General features: G+C 33.1%; 3 protein-coding genes across 4 annotated transcripts; 2 read left to right on the top strand and 1 right to left on the bottom strand.

The window, feature by feature from the left end:
* Positions 1 to 41: 41 nt before the first annotated feature.
* Positions 42 to 21,885, bottom strand: LOC106714728 (lipase member H). Of its 2 annotated transcripts, none has more exons than XM_045678740.1 (8): positions 21,810 to 21,885; positions 19,711 to 19,825; positions 19,209 to 19,351; positions 18,604 to 18,697; positions 18,267 to 18,418; positions 1,706 to 1,897; positions 468 to 636; positions 42 to 149 (listed from the first exon to the last, which is right to left on the bottom strand). In XM_045678740.1, exons 2-8 carry the CDS (start codon positions 19,800 to 19,802, stop codon positions 92 to 94), a joined length of 900 nt encoding a protein of 299 aa, XP_045534696.1. In that variant the 5' UTR covers positions 19,803 to 19,825; positions 21,810 to 21,885; the 3' UTR covers positions 42 to 91. The 2 variants fall into 2 exon arrangements, with proteins under 2 accessions (XP_045534696.1, XP_045534695.1); XM_045678739.1 differs by lacking the exon at positions 21,810 to 21,885 and adding an exon at positions 20,591 to 20,692.
* On the top strand, positions 5,823 to 11,615 carry LOC106714978 (aldehyde dehydrogenase X, mitochondrial). The gene is made up of 11 exons (XM_045678738.1): positions 5,823 to 5,966; positions 7,205 to 7,309; positions 7,568 to 7,835; positions 8,011 to 8,127; positions 8,307 to 8,494; positions 8,969 to 9,071; positions 9,153 to 9,334; positions 9,897 to 10,061; positions 10,475 to 10,632; positions 11,106 to 11,180; positions 11,459 to 11,615. The coding sequence occupies exons 1-11, from the start codon at positions 5,937 to 5,939 to the stop codon at positions 11,532 to 11,534; spliced, it is 1,467 nt and encodes a 488-aa protein (XP_045534694.1). The 5' UTR covers positions 5,823 to 5,936; the 3' UTR covers positions 11,535 to 11,615.
* Positions 12,340 to 16,890, top strand: LOC106714979 (aldehyde dehydrogenase X, mitochondrial). Its single transcript, XM_045678741.1, has 9 exons — positions 12,340 to 12,506; positions 13,006 to 13,110; positions 14,083 to 14,350; positions 15,067 to 15,183; positions 15,343 to 15,530; positions 15,668 to 15,770; positions 15,994 to 16,175; positions 16,286 to 16,450; positions 16,729 to 16,890. The coding sequence occupies exons 1-9, from the start codon at positions 12,477 to 12,479 to the stop codon at positions 16,888 to 16,890; spliced, it is 1,320 nt and encodes a 439-aa protein (XP_045534697.1). The 5' UTR covers positions 12,340 to 12,476.
* Positions 21,886 to 22,721: the final 836 nt, after the last annotated feature.

Raw genomic sequence — 22,721 nt, 5'->3', positions numbered from 1 at the left:
AACATATACATAAATTAAACACCTAACTAAATTATTTTTATAATTGTATGATATTTGTTTATTTGTACTATCATTATTTTACACGTCTTGTTTAATCGAAAGGACAATTCTCTTCATTGTCAACTTGCGCGCAATACATTCCTCGAGCCCTGTAACGAAAAAATAAATACTTTAACATCCATTGGGTTATGTTTGTGCGAGTTACATGCATCTTTTTCCAACCTAATTTCCCCCTTTATCTATTCGATACAAATGCTGTACAGTCTTCATGCACAAATCTGTAACAATCGCCTTCAGAATATTTGTGCATATTTTTGTAAATCGTCTAAAATTTCGCGCAAAGTTGAGAAGGCACATTATGTTGAGGAGACTGATCGAATAAATATAAGTATTAAGAGATGACGAAGTATGTATGGTTCTATATCTTTACTTTCTATGAGCCTATGTTTGCATTAGCGGTTACTTACGTGTCAGGAATATCGTTGCCTAACAACACCGGTCTCCTGTCCGTCCGCAGTCCCCAGCGTCCTTGTTTGGGACATGTACTATCGCAGGGGATGGCGTCAATGTGGAGGCGACGACGCACACTCGCCGCGAAATAGCACGAACTCATGAAATGACTGCACCGAGATATACCTGCGATCAAACATTTATAAGTCATACAATTATTGTTATTTATAAAATGCCGCCAATAAACACCATGCAGTGCAGAAAGCCAAATTTAATCGTTGCGATTCATATAAACGATTATTCCCATAAAGATTGGTCCCTACAACTCAAACACACAAAACAAAAAATGAATCTAAAGCACAATAAAAGTAATTAATTTGATTATGTAAAAATTTATTTCAATGTCATCTTTATTTTATATTAAAACACTTGTTATGTTTTGATAACATTAATCAAAATTATTACTGTTTTGAAAAAACAAACATCTATAATATTCTCCGAAGAATAACTAAGAAGTCAAAGATAAGCAAATTGACCAATCATGAAATAATAAGTTATTATTTTATAAGTATCCAAGATATTACGCAATCAATTTTAAAATAAACAAGATAAAGTGGAAATTTTGACTACAATAACAAGACTGGTTATCTTTGCAGACTTTAATTGTGTTAATAAAACGTTATCATTTATTTGGATCACTCCCTACATTTCATCGACTGGAGAGATCCTAGTTTATAGTCCGTTTATAGTCCCGCTCAGTTGTATAGTCTATACAGACATTGAAAGCTTAAATTGAACTCTATTGATCCAATTTAAACTACTTAAGCGTCTATTTTCTCAATCTAAGAACTGATGGTAGCTGTGACTCAAAGCACTTAAAAGTACACACTCATACTTTACTGTACTGTGCATTTTTTATAAAAAGAAAATTATTAAAAATGTGTTATTTTAAATTATTGAATTAAAAATATAGAATATATTTATTTGATTGTATTATAGTATTACAAGTCCGAGAATCGAACTCGCTAAAAACACTGTACTTTTATTGCAACGACTGTCATTGAGAAAGCTCAATTTATTTTTAGATTTCGTGTACCTACTTAAACTTTTACCAGCAACTTGTACTTACATTCTTAAATTATATTTAGGTCCTTCATTGCTTTTTAATTTACTTTTGCATTAGATTGTTAGTTAATTCATTTTCTTTGTCATATTTAACAATTAGTTGCTCGTAAGAGTTATTCATAATACTCACGCATGAGATGTCCCTTGCACCCGGGCTGTCTCTGGCCGCCATTGATGCAGAAGTCGGCGTGCCCTATGGGGCCGGCCTCCCCCAAGAAGCCGGCGTTGGTATGCAGCACATGCACCACATGGGCGTCCTCTCGGGTCAAACGGAACCGCCGGGATCCGAACTCACTTACTAACGGTCGAGCTGGATCCAGACCTAGTGTATAACAACGATCAAAATATCCGTAAAAAAAAAAAAACAATATATTCTCTGTTTTACTAAACGCAACAGGTAATAAATACTATAAAGCAATGTACTTGCACTGGCAAACTCATGTAATGTAGATTATTATAATTCTATCGGAAGACGAAGCTGCCCAACAAAACGAATATTGTGCAAGTTATAAACAATTTAAAATAGGTACTAATTGAAACTAGTGATCCTAAACATCGACTATTTTGGAAATGAAAATGTCAGTTTTATCATATTGTCTCAGCTTTTCCAAATAGAATAAGAGAGACAACGCTATGTTGTTGTATGAATGTTTGATCAGTAGAAACCCACAGTTAAAACAACAAAAACTTGTACTTTAGCAACAGGCGAATATTGTAAGAATATGACCATATTTTTTATTTATCATTCATTCTCGTTATGTATACCTACTTACAGTCTTATTACAGTAAAGTGAATAGAAACAAAACAAAATGCACTCAAAAGTAACCTAAAAAAACCAATTGCAAACAAAATGCACTCAAAAGTAACATAAAAAAAATCAAACAAAATGCACTAAAAAGAAACAAAATAATGTCATGAAAACTCTCTAAACTCTAGTAGTTAGTAGTAGGGGCTCAGTTTTCCGCAACTCCACGACAAGCGCGTATTTTGCGTGTCTCTAAACTCTAAAGAAAGTTCTCTTCTTTCTTGTAACATGTCTATATTGTATAATTATTGTTATTTCGCAGTCGGTGTCGGCCGAAGTAAATAGGTGACATTTTATATTTGAGATGTATTAGACATACTTACGTTTATGTCCCTACTTAGGCCGAAACCGACTCCAAAATAACAATAATTATACAATATAGACATGTTACAAGAAAGAAGAGAACTTTCTTTAGAGTTTAGAGACACGCAAAATACGCGCTTGTCGTGGAGTTGCGGAAAACTGAGCCCCTACTACTAACTACTAGAGTTTAGAGAGTTTTCATGACATTATTTTGTTTCTTTTTAGTGCATTTTGTTTGATTTTTTTTATGTTACTTTTGAGTGCATTTTGTTTGCAATTGGTTTTTTTAGGTTACTTTTGAGTGCATTTTGTTTGAAATTGGTTTTTTTAGGTTACTTTTGAGTGCATTTTGTTTGCGATTGTTTTTTTTTGAAGTCGGCTATTTTTTTTTCTTAAAATTTTTGTTTTATTTCACAATTTTTAGTGAATTTGAAGTTTAATTACAAATTTCCTTAATACATATAAAGACATAAATAAGACAAATAAAGAAAAGGACTTTCCTATTTGATATGTGTGTACTTCAATTCAAAAACTAATTTAGAATGCAGCAGATAACCACTTATCCTTTAAACAATGAAATAATTATCAAAATCGGTATACAAATTTAAAATTACCGAACTAATACATCGTAGCGTGCCTTTAATTTTGTCCAGCCGCGCGCCGCACTAGCATTTTTCGAATGCGCGTAGTTTTTAATTATTTAATATCTCCCAAACTATTGATCAGAATAACATAGTTTAAAGGCTAATGTAATCTGCATTTAATACTCTAGCCATAAAACATATTTATTTGGATAAGGATTCATATCGAATATAATATAATAGCGCCGTAAGCTTACGACGCTGTTTTTCGTGTGCATTTTAATCGAAGTTTGTTCACAATAACATGGTTTTTGTGAGACATCCATAGATGATAGATATATGCCACCGAAGACTTTTATTTAGCAAATTTAAGGATCTATAATTACTCCATACATCATTTTATGTAAGTCATATAGTGTGACCTACGTAAGCCCAGAAAGCAAAATTGTGCTTTTCGTGTAGCATTTTTCGTTTCCGCGTAATTTTATTCTTACGATATCTCCTAAACTATTAGACAGAATGATATAGTTTCAATTGCAAATATAATCTACATTAAATTCTCTTGATAATGAACATGTTTATTTACATAAGGGTTAATACTGAACTCGAATAATAGCGTCGGAAATAGGGCATGAATTTAATTGATGTTTCTGAAGAAAAAAATGGTTATTGTGAGAAAACTATAAAAGATAGATATATGCTATCGCTGACTTTTATTTAGCACATTTAAAGAGCTACAATTCGCCATACATCATTTTTATGTAGGTCCTATAGTTTAGCCTACGTAAGCGCTGAAAGCAAAAATGTCCCTAATGTTCGCAACAAATTTTGAAGCTATATTCAAAATCTACTAGTCTTCTAGTTATTTAAAAAAAAAAACAAAAAAATGGGACCCACCTGCAAGCACTTCCTTTCGATTAAAATATTTTTCATCAAAATCGGACCACCAGGGGCGGAGTTTCGCGGTAACACACATAAAAAAAAAAAAAAAATACAGTCGAATTGATAACCTCCTTCTTTTTGAAGTCGGCTAAAAAGTTCTTAACCTAGTATGATAGACGAGACTCACATGTAATGAATCAACACAAATTCCTAGAATACATAAGAGTAAATAACCACATCTATAATTGCAGATAAAACGGATTCCGTTAAACGCAAAAATTAGCTTTGGTTGTATTGATAGAAATATTAATATTTCCATCTGTCAAGAAATAAAGATGTCAAACATAACCTATTCTGGCTACCGAAACGTACTAAATAAATTAAATAGACATGCAATCGACATTTTGAGGAATTTAAATTTCCCGTTAGTGCACTCAAGGAAAAGTCGCAGCTACGCGACATCTGAAGTTCATCGAAATGTTCACAATTTAAAGGTAGATAGGCAGGCAGGTAAGCATTATGTAAACTTGGAGAACAAGACTGTGACACTGAACATGCCTAAGAAGCCTTGCCTCTAAACTAAAACGGGCAGGCTTCGTTAGCATCAGATTAGACGCCAGCAACATCACCTGTTGCACGACATGGCGTGTTCGCCCGGTGACTGCCACGACCATAAAGAAGACAGGCGTGAAGTGGACGCAATTCCGCATACAGTCCAGTAGTGCAAGAGGCCTAATTTTAGTCCCTTTTACGATCACGCCGTTTTTTTATAAGGAAAGGATCGAATAAGGAAGTGGATCTGAGGAAGGAGGGGAGGCCTCGGTAGGGAATATATCCCCTTCCTATGAGGTCGAAGGTTAATCGGAGGTCGGCAACGTATCTGTAGTTGTGGATGTCAGATGATGCAGAGGTCGCTTTGCTTTTCGGAGTATTCAGGTGTCCGCTTGCTCGTTTGCCACCTTATTATATAAAAAGTGATACTTAGTACACCGCTTAAAACTTTTGAAACTTTTAAACGATTTATGTGTTTGTATGTTTAAGTCATTAAAGAATGCATGAGTTACATTTGGATTTATTTTTATTAGATATTCTGATATCTGTCCTAAAATCTTTCATCGCCTTAATATAAATGAATCAATTTTTCATGATAAGATAAAACTAGCAATATTTATCCTGTTTAATATACAAACAAAATATAATAATGTAGATCTGAATAAAATATAATATAACATTCAAATTAAATAAATCTTACGAGTAAAAATGTAGTTTTTACATATATAAAATACCGGCAAAATGATACTATACAAAAAAACTGAATATAAAGATGGTAATGACCAGTCATTAGAATAAAAGATGAATTACCAGTCAATCATTATTTAACATAATTTTAAGTTGCTATATGTTTTTTGCAATTAATAAATACTATACTAACATGATATGGCAATGTAGGTGATACAAGGTGATATAGAATTACTTATCAAACATATATCATGTTATTAGCCATGGTATGGTATGTAAGTAGCTATAAAACTTAACATATCTTTTAGATATCGATAAGCTATGATAAACAAAGTACGTTGAATATTGTCAATATATTCCCGGCTTGTTGAAATAAACATGCGGCCATAAATAGATCGGATGTCGCCGACCAGACTTGCCGCTTGCCGGTTACCCCTGCGAATTACGTGAACACAGTCTATTCATACATATAACACTTTAGTATTGAATAGGCGTCACTTTGAATTGGTTCTCGTCACTGTGAACACGCGTCCATAATACTCGAATAAAAATGGTGAAAGTGGACATCAAATACACCAAGGTATAATTTTAATTCATATTTATTTGCCTGTACAAAACGATAATGCAAAATATTGACGTTGAATTTGTAATGAAAATTCACTATTTTTTTTTTAAAAAGAAGCTCGTTATTTTTCGAATACCAAATATTAAGAGGTTTTAATTTACACTATTTTATTTTAATATAGTAAAAACTAACTAAGCTATTAAAAACTAACAAATTAAATTATTAGTAAATAGTAACAAACTAAAAAACATTTATTTAAATCATTTTAAAACTGGTAATGAGTCCAAACTGGTTAATACAAATTGCAAATAAATGTGTATTTATGTATTAAAACTGTATATGTAAATATTTCCTATTTCGTATAGACTTTGATCGCTAGTAGCTCAATAAAAACGTTTAGCAAATTCTTAAATCCATTATTAAATTATTGTACTTAATTCTCTGTCGCAAAATCTAAGCGTAATTAATTAATCTATGATCATAAGTTTCATAATATATCGCGGAAAAACTTATCAGGTTCATGGCCACGAATACGCCGTGTATCTGTTTGGCCACGCCTACAACTATTTAAACATCGCATTATTATCTACCAATATTGTTCTGAATGGAACTTTTATATGCGTACTAGCTTACACCCGCGACTCTGTCCGCGCGGAATAAAAAAAAACTTATTTAGTAGCCTATGTGTTCTTCCAGACTATGTCACCAGAATTTTGACATAGGTGTATACCAAAATTCATACCTTCAATCAAATATTCATCCAACCATCCATCTAAACATTCGCATTTATAATATTAGTATGATTTATTCATTTATTTTAAAGGGACAGGCAAAAACTGATTATATAAAGTATATTACACAATTTATGTGTGGTAACAAAAGATATTGCCTTATCGGACGTTTGATATATGTACACTCGGAAACTATACTTCTATTTACTGGAATTAGTAACTAAATCGTTTAATCCCCTGATTCTCAAAACAATGACAAAAGGTAATGTGTACACGAATACTTAACAATCGCAAATAGTGTATTGTTCCGGTATAAACATACTAAACGTTATATTATACCGATAGTATTGTTTGAGAACATTACAACGAGGACATAAATTTTATCAACCAATAGTTAATTTAAAAAACTAATTATTCCGGCTATCGCCTATTATAGTCCGGGGAAAATTACAATTACAATTACATAATAAAAAAAAAGAAAATTACTTTTGTTGATGTGTTACTTTATAATATTTGCTTCAGTTGTTCATCAACAATGAATGGGTGGACGCAGTCAGCAAGAAAACATTCCCAACTATTAACCCACAGGATGAGACCGTCATCGCTCAAGTTGCTGAAGGTGATAAGGTAATTTGAACACCAATATAGAAATAAATATTTCATAATCAGTGAAGTCTGAAACTATTGAATTAATTTTAATTGCCTTTCGAAAAGTTCAACATATTTTTTATTACACTCTCACTAATTACAAATGTAGCTGCAACACTCGAAAACGAACAGGCACTTTCAATGATTTTATTCTCACTCAATTTTTTTAATGTAAAAATAAATAAATAGAAAATTAAATAAAAGATCATAAAACAAATGTAACAAATTGTTTGTCAGGCTGACATAGATTTGGCTGTAGAAGCAGCTAGCAAAGCATTCCACCGATACTCGGAATGGCGCACAATGGACGCCTCACAAAGAGGCCGGTTGCTTCTTAAACTGGCCGACCTGCTCGATAGGGACTTTAAGTACTTGGCTGAGTTGGAAACTTTGGATTGCGGGAAACCGGTCAAGCAAGCCGAAGGAGAGGTTCTATGGTCAGCTAACATCATCAGATATTATGCCGGGAAAGCTGACAAGATCTTAGGAAACACTATCCCTGCCGGTATGTTTACCGAAAAATCGAGTTTAATTCTGTTTAATTGATTTTATTGTTCTTATGAAACAAGATAAAAAATGTTCTATTAAACTTTTTACGCACAATACTATAAGCACAATATTTCTACATCATCATAATTATAATTCGTTGTCTCATAACTCATAAAAATTGCATGTTCTAGACGGCGAAGTTGTGACTTTCACACTAAAAGAGCCAGTGGGAGTGTGCGGTCAGATTTTACCATGGAACTACCCCATTCCCATGTTCGTATGGAAAATCGCACCAGCTTTAGCAGCAGGTTTGTAAATTTATACCTTACCAAATATTAACATTAAAATAAAAAATAAAAAACCATTAACAATATTCATGACCAAACAGAGGGTATGAACATTAATCCTCATTATAATTTTTAACAAACCAAATTTTTATGCCTCAACGTTAACCTCTTTGGTGATCTTCTTTTTGTTTTTGTCACAGGTTGCACGGTGATTGTGAAGCCAGCTGAGCAAACCCCGCTCACCGCTCTCGCCGTGGCGGCACTCATCAAAGAAGTGGGCTTCCCTCCCGGCGTCGTCAACGTCATCCCTGGTTACGGACCCACCGCAGGAGCTGCTTTAACGAATCACCGTCGTGTCGACAAAATTGCCTTTACAGGGTCAACTGAGGTAATATTGATAGCAACAATAGTATGTTTGTTTGTTAAAAAAAGTCTTTAAAAATATATCGTTATCTCTCTTATTCTCTTTGAAAAAACAAAGGATAACAATATGTGCTCGTACACGTGGCTCTATAGAGGAATGCCACGCTAAAAGTCGTAACGGGATTTTCAATAAATTTAGCTTAGATTCAATCATGTTATTTCGAGTTATAGTACCAGTATTTGGTATAGATACCGTGTTGATTGATATAGATTTGCTAACATAATCCACATGAGATAATATACATACAATTAAAGAAGAACATTATATAGTTGTCGCCCACGACTCAGTCCGCGTCTGTTCTTCTAAACTATGTTCTATATCTGTGCCAAATTTCATCAAGTTCCATTGAGCCGTTCCAAAGATACCTTCTAACAAACATCCATCCATCTAAATATTCGCATTTATAATATTAGAAAGTAAATTGTTTATGCTTTTCAGGTCGGACGCATTATAATGAATAACGCTGCAGCAACCAATTTGAAGAGAATAACTCTTGAGCTCGGTGGAAAGAGTCCTTTAGTCGTTTTCAATGACGCTGACGGTTGGTATCTCGATTCATATCAACTATATCGATTCAAATATAAGTGAAATACATTAAAATACCAATTAATTATAAAAACAGTGGAAATTGCCGCTGAAATTGCCCACCGCGCTGCGTTCGCAAACGCCGGACAATGCTGTGTTGCGGGCACCAGGACTTACGTACAGTCCGGTATCTACGATAAGTTCATTGCAAAAGCAGCGGAGATAGCAAAGAACAGAACTGTCGGCAACCCTTACGAAGATGTGCAGCAAGGACCACAAGTAACTATAAATTGAAATAGTGATTACATGCTACAACATAACGCTTGTATTCTGTATGCGTCATGATGATATGATACTAATCATTTGAATCATGAAGACTTAAGCCCGACACAAACTTTTAACTGCACAGTTAAAACTATGCACCTGTGCAGATAAAAATTGATCAGAAACTGTTCAGTTCCAAGTTTTGTCTATTCACCTTTACGACCTGTAATTTATTTTTTACCAATAAAATTGTATTGCCTTGTTGATACACTGATACACACCAAACTGATGTTTGAACTGTGTTTGACTGCAGTTAAAACTGAAGGTTTTTAGTAGATTTTATGTCTAGCTAGCATATGATATATACCTTTACGTGATACCAATTGCATGAATATAGTCAGTTGTTAAAAATAAAGACTACCTCAACTTTGTCTTATAAGTTTACAATATTAAATCTATAGTAGATGACGTCTGTCTATCACTTCAAGGTATTTTACGAAGTAGACTTTAAGCGACCTTAGGTGCTCTTCTATTAAAGTTATAACTTGGTATTAATTCTTACCTATGTCTGCATTAGATCGACTCGGACATGTTTAACAAAGTTATGGGCTACATAGAAGTTGGTAAGAAGTCCGGTGCCAGGTGCATTGCGGGGGGCAACCGACAAGGGAACGTCGGATTCTTTATCGAGCCCACCGTTTTTGCTGACGTCAAGGACGACATGAAAATTGCCAGAGAAGAAGTAAGTTAATGTGCGATGTACGTCGGTTAACTGGTTTTCATCTCCCTTTCTTGTTGTGTTTCTATTGAAATTATTATACATAGTTAAAATTGTTTCTTATAATATCACTTGAAATTTCCGCAAATATCACCTGGGGATCGAATGAGCTTTTGAAAATGTGCTTCTATAATCTAATTGTTTTATCTTCTATATCTATATATATAAAAGAAAGTTGTGTTAGTTACACCATTTATAACTCAAGAACGGCTGAATCGATTTGACTGAAAATTGGTGGGCAGGTAGCTTAGAACCAGGAATAGGACATAGGATAATTTTTACCCCGTTTTCTTTTCTTTTTTTTTTATTCCGCGCGGACGGAGTCGCGGGTAAAAGCTAGTAAAACATAAAAACGTAAGTAATTTTTTGTTCGCTAGATCTTCGGTCCAGTTCAGAGCATCCTTAAGTTTGAGACATTTGAAGAGGTGGTGGACCGTGCCAATGACTCTAACTACGGCCTTGGAGCTGGTGTGATCACAAAAGACTTCACCACAGCCATGACCTTCGCTAAACACGTTCGTGCTGGTAGTGTTTGGTAAGTTTTTGTTACCTACTCTATGATACCTTATTATTTTCACGGCGTCGATGCGATCATAAATACAAGTAACCACCATTAAAAAAACATAAACGTTATTATTTTTGCATTGCGGTAGGCATTGATATAGATCAACTAGATGGAGTTTTTTCATTCAAGATTGACGTCTAATCGGGTGTTGATTTTCGAAAGGTCGTTTTGTATTGTAAATGACAACACTGAGTTAACTCAACTGTACAAAAGGCCTTCGAGGCCCTTTTTTCCGTTTTTCTTCTGTGGTTCGGATTTAGGAATATCTGGATTAATAAATAATTTTTATGGCTGTAAGTAAATGGGTAAACGAAAAACGGAATTCTTAATGTTAAGGTGGTAACCGACGATAACGTAAACTGGCATTCACTCGACCAAAGGAACTCCAGAGACGTGTTACTATAGAGATTATTAAATATAGAATTTTTCATTTTTTCCTTAAGGATAAACACATATGAACACGTGGCGCCGCAAACTCCCTTCGGTGGGTTCAGAGAGTCTGGCATTGGCCGTGAACTGTAAGTGTATTTTATGAACCTGTAAGGACAAATTAAGCTACGTTGCGAACTACATAACTATTAGTAGAAATACGGAGTAAACTTTACCACAATTTTATATCTTAAAAATGCTTAATACTTAAATATTTGTACATATTTAAAAAATACTTAATCATCGTGCCTTAATTTATATTTTAATCGACAAAATTTTATCAGAAAAATCCGTCAAAGTTATTTATGGATTTTTAGAAATATTAAATCATAAACGTCGCTAAAAGTTAATATTGTAATGTTTTCAGGGGTGAGGATGGCATCCTGCAATACTTGGAGAACAAGACTGTAACTATGAACGTGCCTAAGAAGCCTTTAATGTAAAATTACAATATGATGTAAAACTTCATTGATGACACTTTTTTGTTTTGAATAAAATATATTATACTTTTTACCCAATAATAGCCACAGTGTTTGTTTCTCGTAACCTAATAAACATACTAAAATCCTTCACCAAAATATTCTAGTTGTTTGCATTTCGATGCTCAAATTATATACAGATATAGAATATAGATAAATTTATAATTTTTAGGTAAACAATAATTTATGTAGAATATAAAATCAATAAATTAAAATATAAGTCACATTAAAAGATAAAGTTTAAAAATATGTTATTAAAAATATAATGTTAATAGATAAATTATAAAAGTTCCTACAAAATCATATTTACAGATTTACAGATCTTTTAACGATTTCTTTAGAGTAGACAGAAACATCTTTTGCTTTAAATTATACTATTAAATTTTTATCAAAAACCATTTTATCAGTAATCGAATATTTCTAATAATTCATACATCTCTCTCTTTTGTAAACATCTTTAAGTATCCAAGGAGTTTATATAATATCCAAGATATCAAACAGATCACTAAGAATGTAGTGGGTAACCTATGAATAAAAAAGAAAGATTTTTTTAAATTGCAAAGAACTCTTTTTAAAAGAGACATATAAAAAACCATACATAGAATAACTTTGTTTCATTAAAACGGTATATAATTTTTAGCTGGCTAAATAAACATATTTTATTACACATTTATCTTATCTCACAGCTAACTTTGACATGATTTAAAATAAAAACTTAAAAAGCGTAGGTTAGCCACAAATACGGAGAATTTCGTTTCATATGGCAACTTGCGCGTCACGATGCGCAAAGCGGTATATAGTAATCTTTAAAATGTGTCGGAAGATTTCACTAGTCTGTCGGATGGTGTTGTTGTAACAACTATTACTATTTATCATTATAAAATTTATAATACATTTAGTTCAAAAATGGTTAAAGTGGACGTAAAATACACAAAGGTAAGAGAATCTAATTTCTATATTTGCTAAACACATTTGACATCTAAAGTTACAACGCAGATACAAATTCGGCAAATATATTACGACAAAGTTAAAGTTAATTTCATGTTACAAAAGCGAAGAACATTTAAAGAAGTTGGGTATTGGAAGACACTTTTTAGCCATTTCATTTCTTTAATGTAATAATTTATGGAAAATATTATTTTGATCATATTTTATCTGTATTTACCCACATCACTACAGAAAAATATTAGATTAAGTTATTACGAGTATAACGTTCTTCTATAAAAAGTTCATGTTCGTCGTTCATCGATAATTGCCAAATAAACGATATTGATTTATTCGTTTTTAGTGAAAATACGAGACATGCATATTTACCTACTCTATACAGTCAATTGTTTCTTATATTTTTAACGTGTTGAATTCATACTTCTCTTGTTAACTACGATGTTTGATTCTAAAAACTATCTAATGTAATTTAACGTTTGACTTTCACCAGTTGTTTATCAACAATGAATGGGTGGACGCCGTAAGTAAGAAGACTTTCCCCACCATAAACCCTCAAAATGAAACTGTCATCGTGCAAGTCGCTGAAGCCGATAAGGTAGGTACTTAATTAAAAAGTACTTTTTAGTACAAAAAAGTACGTTGGTCTTCAATATTTGCTTGATGCCCGAAATTAATTTAATCCAAATGTTACGAAACAAAATGACAGAAAAACCATTCACTCAATAAATAGTAAATATGAATATAAAATCCTACAATCTATAAAAATATTAAATACTACGTATGGTGTACTAGTAACAAAATGTTTATTAAGAAATCGAAGCGTCTCAGATTCTAACTTACGCGCGACTCGGTCATCTTATGGGTATCAATATAATTTCATGTTATTACGCTCGCTTAGTATTACACGTGAAATTGCCGTCGAACGTATTATTAGTGTAATAAGTTAAAAAGTTTCATCGGCGACCATGCAGGGTATCACCAGTAATGTCAATACTGATTCGACTCGACGCCAACTTCTCGATAGACTAATACGCTTTTAGAAACTTTGCAATAAGATCGTGACTATTTTCATTACATTTCAATTACCGCCCTCTAAACACCTAAGTATTTGTAACAAAATAACGCAGTAGTTTTTCGTTTATGCCTGATATAAGAATGATATGCCTGATATGCCATGATATAAGATTCTGATAAATCTTACAGAATTGAGAAAACTTATGTGGGATAAAAGTTACAGCGATTAAAAACGCTATAGAGCCTTCTAAATTACTCATTATCAAGCCCCCACTTCGGAGTGAAAATAAATGTTGTTATTATGCGTTCGATAAATAAATAAAAATGTAATTTCAAATTACTTAATGAAACAATTTGAGTTAAAAGATGTCCCACCTGTAGACAAAATTTCGAAGTAAAAATTGTAACAAAATAGAAAAACAGATCAATGTTATTGTAGTATCCATTATAGGTTACGTATAGGTATATAGCGTGTTAGAGAAACCTACTGCCATAATACGTACAGATAGTGTCTTTTGTCTAACGAATATAACATTTATAAATATAAACGCAGGCAGACGTCGATTTAGCGGTAGCGGCAGCTAAAAAAGCGTTCCACCGATATTCAGAATGGCGGACCATGGACGCGTCGCAGCGAGGACTTCTCATGTTAAAACTTGCCGATCTCATGGAGTCGCAGGCGAGATACTTGGCGGAGCTCGAAACACTGGACTGCGGGAAGCCAGTCAAGGTGGCAGAAGGGGAAGTATACTTCGCGGCCAGCGTACTCAGATACTACGCAGGAAAAGCTGATAAGATTTTAGGAAACACAATTCCGGCAGGTATTGTGTAGTATAAGTTTTATATATGTTGTACGATAGTTAATTAGCACTGTCAACACATTCACATAAACATGTTATTTAAGTCAATCTCTCAATAATCGTGTATGTAGTGTTAAATAGGTTGAAAAAACAAAGATGCTTTGCTATTTCCTAAAAATACTTTTTTGTAAATGTTTAAAGGTAAAATATGGTATGGTAATATGGTTAAAAGGTTACAATTTAGTGCTAGGTTACGTGTATTATCATTTTTTTTCCGCGCGGACGAATTCGCGGGTGACAACTATGTAATGTAAAACAACAAGTTTTGTTATCGCACAGTTATATACATAATAACAAATCATGCTATCTCCAGAACAATGATAACACATTATATAGCTATTATTATTTATCATGCACTATGCAAACACAATGATCACGCAACTTCATTCTATTGATGGCGTGAAATTGTGAATTCATCAATTAGGATAATGTTGTTTCATTATTTCTTAGTATTGTTATTTTATTATATTAATTAATGATATGATGTTGACCAATCAGAAACATTTATTAATTAGAAAACAATAGTAAAATGTATGGAAGAATCCTAAAATATAATTATTTTAAATAGCTGCTTATAATAATTAAGCTTACTCAAACTTTCGCTGGGTGAAAATTGCGAACAATTATAATCGACGAACTTACGAATCTTTCTAATAAATCTTTTGATTGTATTACAGACGGCGAAGTGCTATCAATGACCCTCAAGGAACCAGTAGGCGTGTGCGGACAGATCATACCATGGAACTATCCTATACCTATGATGTTGTGGAAAATATCCCCAGCGCTAGCCGCAGGTATGGTCGTTTTTTATTTGAAATCTTATTATAGGAAATACAAAAGAAGTGATATAAATCATCGCTACACATATAACACCTACCATGCAAGATTTTCCGTCTGATTTCGGATAAACCATTACGGTTATTGTTTACTTATAATCTTATAATCCATTACAGGTTGTACTATAGTGTTGAAGCCAGCAGAACAAACGCCCCTCACCGCTCTAGCAGTGGCAGCGTTGATCAAGGAAGCCGGTTTTCCGCCAGGAGTTGTGAATGTACTGCCAGGATACGGGCCCACAGCTGGTGCGGCGATAACGCATCATCCAGACGTCGATAAAGTCGCCTTCACTGGCTCCACTGAGGTATGCGAAAAATTGCAATACGAAATTAATGAGTGGAAGAAATATTTACGACTTTTCTACTCTTGTCTTTATAATTTACTCTTTAATTTCACTTAGTTAATTCTTTAAAAATATAAACTTAAATTATACGATCATAGGTAGGTAGAATGATAATGGGAGCTGCTTCGGTTGCAAACTTAAAGCGAGTGACATTAGAACTCGGCGGCAAGAGCCCGCTGGTCGTGTTCAACGATGCTGATGGTAAGTGCGAAGGCATGATAAGTATACAGTAATAATAATTACGTACATTGTAACATATCTTTTCACAAGGAATTTATAGATTGCAAATGATCAACAAACAATAATTGTCAACTTAGGACACGATATTCGTGGCATTCCATCAGCGTTCCTGGGATGATTGTAGTCTTAGATGATAATGATTATTAAATAGAATAAGCATTGATACCACTTGAATTGATCTTAGTGGAGAAGGCTGCGCAGATAGCGCACGCAGCGGCGTTCGAGAACGCGGGTCAGTGCTGCTGCGCCGGCACGCGCACCTACGTGCAGGCCGGCATATACGACCAGTTCGTTTCCAAAGCCGCAGATATTGCCAAACAGAGGTCCGTTGGCAACCCCTTCGATGACGTGCAGCAAGGCCCACAGGTCAGAAAGTAATAAGCGACGGCTGTTCATGAGTATCATGTGCTGCATATTGGAAGAATGATTGATAAAATAAAGATATTTGATGTGTAGACCAAACTTGCTTTTTACAGATTGATAAGGAAATGTACACGAAGGTACTAGACTACATAAAGGCGGGTAAAGAGAGTGGCGCGCGCTGCGTCGCTGGCGGGGACAGGGCCGCCGACGTCGGCTATTATGTACAGCCTACGGTCTTTGCTGATGTGCAGGATGACATGAAAATTGCAAGGGAAGAAGTAAGAGTACTTAGCATATTAAGTGCCATCCTTAATACTCTTTAACCGTCATTAGATTAAAAAAAAAATCCACGACTAGCCGAAATCCAAGGACTTTTCCTTGCTTCATTTATTAGATTGTCGTAACTGTTGCGAGATCGTTGATCTATTTAAAGGTTGCCTATTTAATTTTCTTGGTTTTTTTATATCGTCATTCCGTTATAATTTCAATATTTTTCTGTATTGTAAGTACCAAAATAAAACATGAAAATGTCTATGTTCAATTAAACTACATCTAGATATTCGGTCCGGTGCAAAGTATTTTCAAGTTCGAGACGTTTGACGAGGCAGTGGACCGCGCCAACGACACCAACTACGGCCTCGGCGCCGGCGTCATCACCAACGACATCACCACCGCCATGGCCTTCGCCCGCCACGTGCGCGCCGGCTCTGTGTGGTGAGGAACCCTTATAATATATCAATAACAACTATCAACCGTTCCTTGCTTCGTAAGTCTACGTCACGGATCGCCAAAAATCTGACAGATATTTTGTCCTCGCGCATTGAATCCTAGCATACTATTTCGGCTCGCATCGGTGGAACGTTTTAAAAGCCATCAAAATCCAAAATTGATAACTTTGTAAACATACCTTAGACTTATAGAAACTACGCAACATATAAAAAACTATTTAACATAACTATGCTCAGCTAGTTTGATGAAAAAAGTAAGAGTTGTATTCTAAACCGGTATATAAATTGATTCAAGTATCTTATGACAGTGAAAACGAATTAATAGCAAATCTTTACCGACTACGAGTAAGATACTCGTTTCCGTAATTTGATAAATTGGGAACATAATTTAAACTTCGATAAAGTTTAGTAAATATTTTTATCATTATTTATATCCTATTTTTCATTATTAATAGGCATTTGAATACTTTTGATTTCTATTACTTAAAACATTTTCATTATCATCAGCATTTTAATTGCTGGATATCTTTATGTTAAGGCTTTCGATGTAAAGTTCTACCTATGTTGAAGAGTGAGGTGTCGTACGACTGTTCTGTCGCTTATTTGTTTACATTTATGCATTTTTTTACCTATTTCAGGATAAACATATACAACCACGTCACCAGCCAAACTCCTTTTGGAGGTTTTAAAGATTCCGGCATGGGTAGAGAATTGTAAGTTAATAATACTCTATATCTAAATTTAATAATATATGCTTTAGGTAAATTTTAACTTTAATAACTTTGTTTTAATTTTCTAGGGGAGAAGAAGGCATCAATAACTATTTGGAAGTCAAAACAATTACTATGAGTTTTCCAAAACGACCACTTTTATAAAATTGTATTGCCAGTAATAACAATAAAATTATTTATTTTTGTGTTACTCTACCAGAAATGTATAAAAATTTAGGAATTGTGTACTAGCAACTAAAAAATTGTAAAATAACATCCCAAAGGCAACTAAACATTGTAAGATAGTACTTTTTAATACTTATATTTTTGATTGAATATATATTAAATTTTGCTAATATCTTTTTTTTAAATAAATTACTAATAACTAACCTTTGTAGACATGGAAAAATCGCTCCTTGGAAATGACAGCATTTGCTTCGTTCCGACTTAAAAGCGCCTTTTATTTTAACAAACAATTATTTAATTCTATATCTATTATTAGGTCGAAATCTCACCGCCGCTTACAATCGATAAAAAAAAAATGCCAAAATGGCGAAAGTCAAATTGGCACAAAATACCACGACTTAGCCTCTCTAAGTATAGAGGTCAGTGTAATTATTTGCGTAATTAAAGAAAAACAATTGAAGAATACTTGCCAACAATTTTGTACTGTTTTTGTGTGAGATGCTCCGACATCATGCCGCAGACGTGTGCGCCCAGGGAATGTCCCACGCACGTTGTCATCTTCGCTAAAGCCCCGGCTTGCGTCAACAACGAGTATAGTTGAGCGGTACATTGCGCTGCTAATCTGTAAAAAATTACACTGAATACTTCTTGCACACCGAGAGGTTCGATCCAACCCAAAGTTAAAAATGAACATGCCTTTTTCAACTAAGCTGGCTTAGAACGTATTGGATGAATAGATTTTTCAATTTCTTTGCATGTGTATAATATTTTGAGATATGTGAGAAGACGTGAAATAAATAACTTTACCTCATATTCGAAAGCGCCGACATATAGCATGGGAACCTCGACAGCATTGACCAGTCCACCATGAAAACATTGTAGTCCTTGCGTGAAAGGTATGCTGAAATTTTTTAATTTAAAACTATTGTGTGACAATAAATGTTTACTCTTTCTTTCTACATAATACTAAACTTTGAATATATCAATCTAATGATTGTTCCAAAAAAATACATTTGTTAACTTTTTTATAATATGAAATTAGTGGTCTATTTTATTTTTATTAAGAGAACGTCGAGTAGCCAAATATGCAACCGCAAAAAAATGATAACGGTACAGTTGTATCGGAAGATACAATTTGCAACACTTTCTAAAGTGAAATAAACTCTCATACAACTAAAATTATAATTTTCAATATACGATAACGTTAGATTTGACAAATACATATTTTACTATTTTTGGGTAAAAAGAAATTGTGTAATTATCTGTTTTACTAAATTTTAAAGACTTAATGTGACACGTAGTATTTTGGTGTCGTTTTAACAATACTTACAAATTAGTTACTACGAGGTATTCATGATATTATTAAAGTTAAAAGTCCGCAAAAAAATGTAACTGATCAAAAATATCTTTACCGTCTCGTAAGAATGATATAGGCGTCTTAGCGTGTGTTCCGTTAAATCCGTGGATGATGAAGACGTTCTTCCTGTCCAGCTTCCAGCCGTAGTCCCGGAGGTCTCGGTGGCCGACGTGGACCCACTGTTTGTACGGCCGCTCCCTGACACGGTAGGCTAATTACATAATTTTCTGTCTGGATTTTATAAAAATATCATCTAACCCAGTTAGACCATCATCAATCATCTGATCAGTTGTTGATGACTAGAGATTATATTGCTAAAATCTGCAGTTAATGTTAAAATATTGCAGTAAAATACAGGCTAAATTTTAAAATTATAATTTATAAAAACGAGTGACTGTAATCAAAATCCAATACCTCAATATTTTAAGGGTACGGATTTAGTAACTCTAAATTGAAAATTGAAAATGATTTATAGAATTTTCTATTGTATTCTAAAATTACAAACTATTATGTCTTTAAATATAATCATTGAAATACCCATATATTTGAAGACTTACGGTGTAAATAGGAAAAAGTTTACTTCGCTATCGGGACATTTCCACTCTCGCTTCATAACGCATCGCCAGTACCTGAAGTCCATCATTGACATCAAACTGCCTTCTACATCTGTGCCTGCAGACAATGTGGGTTTTTGTACTACCGTACACTTGTAGCTATTTGTTGACTTACATCCAACAGTTGAATTAAAAACTGTATATCATCATGTCAGTTAAACATGTATCAACTTTCGTTTCATTACCTGTTGATACTAGGATATAATGAGCATAATCCATTATATAATAGCGATAAGAAGAGAATTACGGAAACGGAAAACATACATGAAGTAAGTACCTAACTATTAATTTAATTTTGTTGCATATTAGATTTCAAAGGTTAATATTTAATTATTTATTTGATTTATTTTTGGTTAATTTCTGTATGTAATTCTCATTTGTGTTATGACCTAATTTTAATGTATGTTTAGATTATATTCCAAATTTTTGTTTATTTTTTGTTTTGTATTTACAAAATGTTATTGTAATTTCTTTCAATCAGTTAAATAACCTAAATATTTTTATTCAGATTAATAGACTACGTATTTATGGCTGTATCTTATTTAATTTAATAATAGAGTAACATTTTACACATTGGAATATCAAACAGAAATATGGTGAAAATCAGAAACACATTGCGATTGCCCCGATTATTTCGAGCAAATTTCTTTAAAAGTTTGCAAATTAAAATGTGAATAAAAAAGATTTATAGATCAGTTAAGACTTACTAGACGTAAACTTTCATTGGTAAAAAACAATCTTATCATCAAACGTGATTTTTATTTTTAATATTAATAAAAAAAACAACAGTTAAGTCGTTATTAAATGTCAGTAAAATACTTACTAATTTCGGCACAAGTCGAAAGAAATATTAAAACACATAAACTACTTTTAAATAAACACATTTTCACAACTTTTTACCACTCACAAATCCCAAACTATAATTTTAATATTTTTTTCTTACTTTCATTCCGAATAATTTAATATCACAGAAGCTGAATTAATTTTATTTTAAAAAACATCGATATATTTGAATTGGAAAGGCGTACAGCCACATCTACGGCGTCGAAATGGTAACTGGTAAAATTCTCACGGAGTCAAAGTAACCCAGAGCATTTTAGCAGAGAGAGTATTAATACCATGGAATCACTTTCCATAGAATAGCTTTTTATAAAGGCGTCGTTTTTTTATAATTCTTATACATCTGTGCCCGTCCCGTAGTAGCATATTACATTATACTTAATGTTAACGGTATACTTTATTACGAAGATTAATCAAACTCACATTTTACTTGTCCCATTTATTTTTTCTCGTTCCATTTGGTATTATTTTAGGAATTAAGAACAATTTACCAAAATGCCGATTATAATTAATGTATTATAATTTCATGATGGGATAATTCCATCTTAATACATTAATTTTTATGCGGATTTTGTTAAATTGTATAAAATTTCTAAAATCATAACAATTGGGACGAGAAGAAAGAGATGCGATAAATAAAATACGAGTATTTCGAATACTTTTTATATTTTCATAAAAATATCCATAAGATTTAATTTCCAACGAAACTTTCACGTTGAGCATCCTAAAACACGATCACGTTTGTAACCTAGAAGTTCTCGGCTTTGACCCATTGGCGCAGATTTACTTACGAAAATACAACATTAATTATACAAGGTTTCCATGTCAGTGCACATCGTAGACTCCGATGTCGACTTGCCATAGATAATGCTTTGTTAAAAGAGCACTATTTCTATGTAAGAAATACATTATTTCTTAGTTCGTAAGACGGTGTAGTTCAATTATATTTGCATAGGAGCTTTTTTAATACAAATTACCAACACAATATGTAGTATACCTACTCTTGAGTATTTATCTGGATATATCTACAAATACTGCAATATAAGTAGATGCATATCCAACATATATAACCGAGCAGTAAATTGTCGTTTTAGCTGAAATAGAAGCGAAGTAGTAACTTGTATTTATAACCTTACGGTTTAAATAATTTAGTAGTTGCTAAGCTATTCTAGGGTTCGATACCTGTCTTAACAAAAACAAACCTATAATGAAACCTCAAATTGATGTAGTCGAATATCTTCCCGGTGCACATAACAATCTTATCGCCTCTTGTCTAATTTGGGACATGATAACCAGATTATGTATATAAAAAAACAAGTTACTGATATATAACAGCGACATCTAGGAGAGAAAATACAAAGTTGTCCTAACTCATGGTTTTATTGTTGAATTTGATTTAACCTTGGTGTCGTAAATAGATTATTATTTTTGTTAGTTATTCTTATTAGTAATCCAATTTTAGCCTTAAAATTGTAGAAAATGTGAAAATAAGGTTTCGTTTCTACCAATCTTCACGGTAAACATATTTACAGAAAATAATATCAAGAATCAACCACAGGTTAGATTTTTAGCCTAGTCTCACAATACAAGCTTTATTTTTTATAACATCAGTTACGTTCCTCGATATTATGTAGTACAGTGGACTGCTATTCATTACAAAATGTGTAATAATTCCTCGAACCTTTACAAAACTAAAACATCCACAGATTATAATTTAATATCGTTGTTAGCGCAACCTACAGATAAAGAAATAACCACAGATTACACATAGCAAATTGGAATGTTTATATAGAACTAATGTTATGACTCATAAAATCACGAGTGCGTGCGTTCATATATGTACTGTACTACTGACTACTGTTTACTCGACTCATTTTAATAAAACACAATCTTGTTGACATTTGACTTATATGAGTCGCGATTTCAAAACATTATGTTATGTTATACAGGTCTAGCACTGCGAATACGTTAATTCAGTACGCGCACAGCAGTCTTCCTTACTTTACGTCATTTGTTTGCTCAGTGTTTTATATTTAACGTTAGTAAAAATTATATTTAAAACCTTCATATTTAAAGAAAACATATGCAAGGTCTTTTACCACGGAGTAAGGTAA

This window comes from Papilio machaon, chromosome 7 (genome assembly GCF_912999745.1).
Source record: "Papilio machaon chromosome 7, ilPapMach1.1, whole genome shotgun sequence".
In the NCBI taxonomy this organism is placed as follows: domain Eukaryota; kingdom Metazoa; phylum Arthropoda; class Insecta; order Lepidoptera; family Papilionidae; genus Papilio; species Papilio machaon.
Note: the sequence above shows the minus strand (reverse complement) of the source record. Positions and strands in the feature narration are given on the sequence as shown.